The sequence below is a fragment of the Aplidium turbinatum genome, chromosome 10, assembly GCF_918807975.1.
Source record: "Aplidium turbinatum chromosome 10, kaAplTurb1.1, whole genome shotgun sequence".
NCBI lineage: Eukaryota > Metazoa > Chordata > Ascidiacea > Aplousobranchia > Polyclinidae > Aplidium > Aplidium turbinatum.
Genome location: NC_137481.1, coordinates 26188645 through 26196486, shown reverse-complemented (window position 1 = coordinate 26196486; position 7842 = coordinate 26188645). Strand labels below are relative to the sequence as shown.

The 7842-nt window shown below is 39.0% G+C and overlaps 2 protein-coding genes across 2 annotated transcripts; one reads left to right on the top strand and one right to left on the bottom strand.

Annotated features, from left to right (window-relative positions):
- Positions 1-665: 665 nt before the first annotated feature.
- On the top strand, positions 666-3478 carry LOC145779101 (uncharacterized). Its single transcript, XM_082590672.1, has 2 exons — positions 666-1490; positions 1655-3478. Exons 1-2 carry the CDS (start codon positions 666-668, stop codon positions 3476-3478), a joined length of 2649 nt encoding a protein of 882 aa, XP_082446798.1.
- Positions 3479-5665: 2187 nt separating this feature from the next.
- LOC145779100 (uncharacterized) lies at positions 5666-6193 on the bottom strand. Its single transcript, XM_082590671.1, has one exon. It carries the CDS (start codon positions 6191-6193, stop codon positions 5666-5668), a length of 528 nt encoding a protein of 175 aa, XP_082446797.1.
- Between the last annotated feature and the right edge of the window lie 1649 nt (positions 6194-7842).

Below are 7842 nucleotides of genomic sequence, written 5' to 3'. Positions count from 1 at the left end.
AGGGTCAGTCGATGCCCGATCTAAATTGCATAGCCTACTATTTAATTGTAAAAAATAACTTTTAAAATACAATGTTACAAGCATCTTTAGCCTATAACATGTCTTGCACACAAGTAAAAACAAAACATCATAGAGCAACAAAGGAATAATTATACACTGGCTCACAGGACTGATGCATTGAAGATTCATTGATCGTGTAAATTTTTTTCAGTAATGAACAAAAATGTGTGCAAGACTGAATCATCATCATCAACAGTATCATAGCCGATGCGGCCTTTGATGAACTAGATGCTCAGTTCGTAAATTGTTCCAGTGTTCCCTTTGTCCCGCAGTGTCCCAAAGTGTTCTTGGTTGGCTGATTGATGTATTGAAATTGGATATAAATGTTGTCGTGTAATTTGCGTTGTATGCTACAGTAGAAACTCCTGCCGCGTTCCACGCATAATGCCTTTGGCCAACGCAACTGTTCAGTTGGCGCTCCCACTCTGTTTACTTGCTTGTTAAGTTGAGGTGCGGTTCAGGTTGATAATCTTATTGTCTGAAGTACTAAGCTTAATTCATTTGTCTATATTTATTTAGATGTTCCATTTAGTTTGTTAAAGCTAATATAAGCTTGCGTAATAAAGTATGTATTAGTTCACGACAATTTAACAAACTAATTGAAGATGGATAGCAAGTTTATAAAGCCGAGTTTGTTCAGCGCTGATCCCAACTCTAGTCAAGCTAGTAAAGAGTGGAAACATTGGCATCGAACATTCGCGAATTTTCTTGCAGCATTTCCAGCTGAACCAGAGATCAGTGATGACGATAAACTGCGATGTTTGATCGCCCACGTTGATAAGGATGTTTACGATTACATCAGTGAATGTAATACTTATGAGCTTGCAATAATAACTTTAGAAAGATTATACGTGAAACCAAATAATCTCATATTTGCCAGACATTTTCTAATGACGTGCAAACAACAGGCAGAACAGTCATTAGATGATTACGTATTAAACTTGAAGCGGCTATCTCGAGATTGCAATTATAAAGCCGTAACCGCGGAAGTTTGCCGCAATGAAGCGATTCGTGACGCTTTTATATCAGGGATATTGTCTGCATCAATACGTCAAAGACTCTTGGAAAATATTAGAGAAGAGACCATAACCCTCGATGCTATTTTTAATCAAGCTCGCTCATTAGATATTGCTCAGAAAAATTCTGATGCCTTTCTAGTTTCAAATCAACAGCAAACCTACTGCCAAGAAAACACATCAACATTTGCCAACACGATACAGTGTTCTCAGAGAGAATCGGCTGAACAAGAGATTTCTTTGGGTGAAAGACTTCCGTTAAATGAAAGTTGTGCTGCAGCTGACTTGAAGAAAAAATGCTCCCACTGTGGCTGTCCTGACAATCATGGAAGAGAAAGATGCCCTGCGAAGAACAGTAGCCTAAGTGCTATAAGTGTGGTTATCTTGGTCACTATGCAAGAGAGTGTCGTTCTCGTAGAAAACGAATTTCACAAAATCCGTCTAGTGCTTCTTTATTCTCCTTACATTCTGCTCCAAATAAAGTTAACTACACTGTGTGTATTAACGGTGTTACTGCAAGAGCACTCGTGGACACGGGTTCTACCCTAAGTCATGTGAGCAAACATTTTGCTTTAAAGAATGCAATTCCTATCGAACCGGAGTTTAATGAAATTGGTTTGGCCGTGAATAAAAAAACTTCACAAAGCGATGGATTTTCTACTGTTAAAGTTTACTTTCAACGACGTGAATACGATAAAGTGAAACTTATCGTGCTTGATAATTTCTTAACGGACGTTATTCTGGGGCAGGACTTCTTGGCTCAGCATAAGCACGTAAAAATTAACTTTGGAGGTAGCGAAGCTCCTTTGTATCTGGGGGCACTAAAATGCGTGAAAACGAATATTTGTCCAAGATTGTTTCAACATTTATCGCCCAACTGTAAGCCTATTGTGACTAAGTCCAGAAAGCAGTCTGCTGCTAACGAAAGGTTTATAACTGAAACTATACAAAAAGATCTTCAGCAAGGTGTAATTGAGCCAAGCACTGCACCATGGCGAGCTCAAGTCCTTGTGGTATCTGGAGAAAATCACAGGAAAATAATGTGCATTGATTACAGTCAAACTATCAATAAGTTTACATTGTTAGACGGATATCCATTGCCTAACATGCAAAATTTGGTCAACAAGATTGCTCACTATTCTTTTTTTAGCACATTGGATCTGAAAAGTGCATACCATCAAGTTGAAATTCCTGTGGAAGATCGGCCTTATACAGCTTTTGAAGCCAATGGTAAATTGTATCAAAGCAAAAGACTATCGTTTGGATTAACAAATGCTGTACCTTGGTTTCAAAGAATTGTTGACAATATCATCGAGAGCAATGATTGTAAAGGCACATTTGCTTATTTGGACAATATTACCGTGTGCGGTAAGACAAAGGAAGAACATGATGAAAACCTTCAGCATTTCTTAACAGTTGCAAACAAGTGCAATCTCACTTTCAATAATGACAAGTGCACCTACTCCACAGACAAAATCAACTTACTGGGGTATGAAATAAGTAACGGCAGTTTAAGCCCTGATCGCGAAAGAGTGAAGTCGTTATTAGAAATGCCGGTTCCAACCTCAGCCAAAGAGCTACGACGAATTATTGGTCTTATGGCATGTTATGCTCGATGGATACCGCAATATTCGGACAAAATAAAACCGCTTGTTGATAGTAATAGGTTTCCCCTGAGTGATCAAGCTATCTCGTGTTTTAACGAACTTCGGCAAGTCTTGGCAGAAGCCACTTTGAAGGTAATAGATGAAAACTTGCCCTTTTCAGTCGAAACTGATGCCTCGGATATTGCGTTGTCCGCAATATTACATCAGGCGGGAAGGCCTGTGGCGTTTTTTTCTCGGACCCTGAATTCGAACGAAAAGCGATATTCCAGTATCGAAAAAGAAGCTACTGCCATAATAGAAGCGGTTCGAAAGTGGTCACATTTCCTTTTAGGCAGACATTTTACTTTGATCACTGATCAAAATTCAGTTGCTTTTATGTTCGACCACAGAAGAAGAGGAAAAGTAAAAAACGACAAGATAATGCGTTGGCGAGTCGAATTGGCACAGTATTCGTATGATATCGTGTATCGCGAAGGCAAACTTAACGTGGCATCTGATGCTTTATCTCGTGCGTATTGTGCCAGTACAACTGGGAACACACTGAAAGAAATTCATGAAAATTTGTGTCATCCGGGAGTTGTGAGAATGCAACATTTTGTAAGAACAATGAATTTGCCATACTCGATAGATGATGTGAAAAGATTGGTCACAAATTGCAAAGTTTGTTGTGAAGTGAAGCCAAGGTTTTACAAACCTCCAAAAGCTACATTGATTAAGGCAACGCAACCATTTGAACGATTGAGTATTGACTTTAAAGGACCATTGCGTCAAATACTAAAAGTCATTTCTTTTTAACTGTTGTTGATGAATTTTCGCGTTTCCCCTTTGTTTTTCCTTGTAGTAACACTACTTCTCATACCGTAATTATTTGTTTGAAATCTTTGTTCAACATGTTTGGTATGCCAGCCGTAGTGCATAGTGATAATGCAAAATGTAAAGATATAAAACAGTTCTTAAGTGAGAGAGGCATATCCACAACACATTCGTCAGTGTATAATCCGCGTGGCAATTCACAGTGTGAACGTTATAATGGTGTTGTTTGGAATGCAATTAAGTTAGCTCTTCGTACTAAAAATTTAGAAATTTCACAATGGGAATTAGTTGTTCCTGAAGTATTGCATTCACTTCGATCGTTATTGTGCACATCCACAAATGAAACGCCTCACGAAAGACTTTTTAATTTTCCACGACGCTCAACTTTTGGGTTATGTGTACCTTCGTGGTTGACTGAAGAAGACAAGGTACTGGTAAAACGTTTTGTACGTAACAAGTACGATCCACTAGTGGACGAGGTTCAACTTGTGAATGCAAATCCAAACTATGCTGTGGTAAAGTTCCCAAATGGAAGGGAAGCAACTGTATCAGCCAGAGACTTGGCAGCGCCAGGACGAGACTTTGCCGACCCCGTCAACCCTGCTGAAGTGGAGAAATCGAATGAAGTGAACTCCAGAATTAGAAATGTTTCTGATGACGTCGAACGTGAAATTACCTGTGAGAGGAGCTCTGCAGACGATGGTGCGGTTATTAACACGCAACCTATTGAACCTAATGTTGAATTGCAAACACAGAAAAACTGGCGTTCTGTTCGTATAAAAAACCCGCCAAAAAGGCTGAACTACAATTGAGCGTTTGTGTATTTATTGTACTGTAATTTTTATGAAGGGGTGAATGTCGTGTAATTTGCGTTGTATGCTACAGTAGAAACTCCTGCCGCGTTCCACGCATAATGCCTTTGGCCAACGCAACTGTTCAGTTGGCGCTCCCACTCTGTTTACTTGATTGTTAAGTTGAGGTGCGGTTCAGGTTGATAATCTTATTGTCTGAAGTACTAAGCTTAATTCATTTGTTTATATTTATTTAGATGTTCCATTTAGTTTGTTAAAGCTAATATAAGCTTGCGTAATAAAGTATGTATTAGTTCACGACAAATGTTGTTCGTTGTCTGCCACGAGCACGTTTCCCGAGAAGGCGGCCGCTTAGACAGAGATTTTCGAAATCTTCTTTTCTGATAATGTGACCGAGAAATTTGAGTTGCCTTTGAGTTATGTTGTTCAATAGTTCCTTGTCTTGATGTACCTGGTTTAAAACTTCTGCATTTGTGATGTGATCAGTATATGAAATCCTGAGCATTCTCCTGTAAAACCACATTTCAGCTGCTTCAATGTTACGCCTAGTTTCTGTGTTGAAGGTCCATGTTTCACAACCATACTGGAGAACAGACCACACTAACATTTTGAGAAGTCGCACCTTCAGAAGAATAGAAAGCTTGCGATCCAATAGAATAGGTCGTAGTCTATTAAAAGCGTCTTTAGCTAGGCCTATTCTTCTTCGTATCTCTCTCTTACATCGTGCGTCCGCTGTCAAGAGAGAACCAAGATAGTTGAAAGAAGACACTTGTTCAATTGTGTTGCCTCCCTGGTGAAGTACAAAGTGGGGTTCAGGACTTTGTTTGGAGATAGTCATGCATTTTGTTTTTTTGTCATTAATTTCAATTCCATATTTTGTACTGATGTCTGAAGTTTTGTTAATTAGTGTTTGTAAACCGTCCGGGGATGTCGCTATGAGCACAGTGTCATCAGCATAGCGAATATTGTTTAATGAGATGCCGTTCACTAAAACTCCCTCATCAATACCTTCTATTTCTTTGAGAATTATTTCACTATACAAGTTAAATAGATCTGGTGACATCACACAGCCTTGTCTGACCCCACGTTGAATTTCAAAAAATCTAGACAGACCTTCCGGTAGGCGAACTGCAGCTTGTTGTTGGTAATACACATTCTTAATTATGCGCAGGTCCTTGTGATTAACGTTAATGTTGTTCAGCATCTCAAAAATCTGTTCGTGACGAACTTTATCGAAGGCTTTTTTAAAATCTACAAATGCTAGATATAGGTCTTGTTGGACTTCGATTGCTCTTTCACCAAGCATTCTCATCGTAAAGATTGCGTTGGTTGTTCCCCTGTCTTTCATGAAGCCAAATTAATTGCCCCCTATTTCTGGAAGCAATTGCCTTCTTAAGCGTTGGAGGATGATCTTTAGCAGCAATTTCACAGTGTGTGAGATCAGACTAATAGTGCGATGTTTGTCACAATCAAGTGTTCCTGGAACTTTGGGTAGTGCAATGAATACTGATTTCAACATGTCCTCAGGAATCACACCACTTTCATATATTCTGTCTAACAGCTTCCATATGATGTCTATTCCTTCTTCGTCCAGGGCTTTAAGCATTTCCACACAAATTTCATCTGGCCCAGCTGTTTTTCCTGTTTTCATTTGATGCAGAGCCCACTTAACTTCGGCTTTCAAGATCGGTGGACCTGTCACATCTCGAGATGCGTCTTCAGTAAGCTTGCTTCTGCTCGCATCCTGAAAGAGGTCTTGTATATATTCCTCCCATCTCTGAGTTACATCTTTTGGGTCATGAAGGATGTCTCCATTTGCCGCTCTGATACATTTCGATGTTGGTGCTGATTTTTTGCCTACAAGCTCGTTTATCTTTTTGAACATGTTTTTCCCATCAAGTCGAATTTCTCAATTTCTAGACATTTTTCTTCAAGCCATTTTTCTTTAGCTGTATGACATTCTTTTTTAATTTCAAGGTTTAATAAACGATATTGTATAGGATCTTGTTTCAATTTACGACGTTTGTCCATTAAATTTCTTATTTCAGAATTGAACCAATAAGTTGAAGTTTTCTTGCTCTGGTCCATCTTAGGAATATTAGTGTATGCGGCTTCCTTGATAACAGTCGAATATACATTCCAGAAAGTTTCGGGGTCTTGCGGCAAAGTATCTGACAAGTTTTTCAGGACAACATGTTTGAAGTTTGCACAAACATCTAAATCACCGAGAGACTGTAGGTTAAACTTTAGTTTTGGTTTTGGTTTTTGGATGCACTTGAAAAACAGTTGGAATCTTGCAACGACTGGATTGTGGTCCGAGTCAATATCTGCTCCTGGGTATGCATGGCAATCTTTAACAGCATTCCTGTATCGAGTACTGATCAAAATGTAATCTGTATTACAGAATGTTAGAGGCTATTTCTAAAATCAAAACTGTTGATCTTCGAAAAGACCATGTTTGTGAAGAGGGAGTGTTTTATAAAAATTATATAACGACGTAACAATGAATAAACAAAGGACAATTTGCGATAAAAGTTACTGCTGATCCGTGGTCATTGTGACATATTTCCTGCTTTTATGGGTTATGGTTTAATTGTGTCGCAGTTCCTGATTTGCAATGCTTCCACGAGGATTTTGACAAAAATTCCTCTCTAGAAACATAGAATTGAGTTTGTTAAAAGCCATACTTTGACAAATTTTGACTTTATTATCAATTTTGACTTTATTTTGACATATAAACTTCTTAGAAACAGTCCCTTAGGTGCTGAAAACAACTTTATTCTTTAATTTGTGGATAAACGAGGTCATTAAAAAAATTTGACTTTATTGACTTTTGCGGGCCCTGCTTATTAGTTATTTCCTTGCAGAAAAACAAGCATTTCAAAACGTTTGTCTGACAATCTGCTGCGTTTGGGACGCATATTGTCCTTTCCAAGTGAAAACATGCGTTCCATAGCAGCGCTGGTTGGTGTGTTGTATTTCAAAAACAAGTTGAAAACGTTTAGGCTACTCGGAAAGGTATCACTGTTCCAAGCGTGCTGTGATAGTTTAGCATGTATAAATATTTTAACGAGGTCCACTGCACCAATATCGCTTTTTTCAGGGGCATAGAGCTCTTGAAATAAAGTATCTTCAACGTCCGCGATGCCATTCATGGATTTTTCGCTTTCTGTCTCTGATCCCTCGTTCTCAATACATGGGTGATCACCATTTGGCGAACTTCTTCCGCGTGTATATTCCAGGGAGCCATTCCAACCAACGCAAAAGCCGGTAATTCAGATGAGTCGCGTTGGCCAGAATACATTGTGAAACTCTTATTGTGTAACGAGATTTTCCATGAAAAAAAATGACGCATAGCGCTTGACGCTTAAAATCGGCAAAATAGTTGACGGCGCTATCACTTCCGTCAACTGAAAAATAAATTGACGGCGCTAGCCTCAGCGTCAACAAAAAGTTGACGCCGTCAAATGACGCCGTCAAATTGACGGCGTCAACGTACAACACTGCAACTTTCCCATGAAGATATTATGGTTT

What these genes read in the sequence shown, in the direction of transcription:
- LOC145779101 (XM_082590672.1), top strand. Translation starts at nt 666, where the DNA reads ATGGATAGCAAGTTTATAAAGCCGAGTTTGTTCAGCGCTGATCCCAAC. An exon ending in TGCAAGAGAGTGTCGTTCTC is followed by an intron (nt 1,491 to 1,654) that starts GTAGAAAACGAA and finishes TTTGCTTTAAAG; the next exon opens with AATGCAATTCCTATCGAACC.
- LOC145779100 (XM_082590671.1), bottom strand. Translation starts at nt 6,193, where the DNA reads ATGTTCAAAAAGATAAACGAGCTTGTAGGCAAAAAATCAGCACCAACA.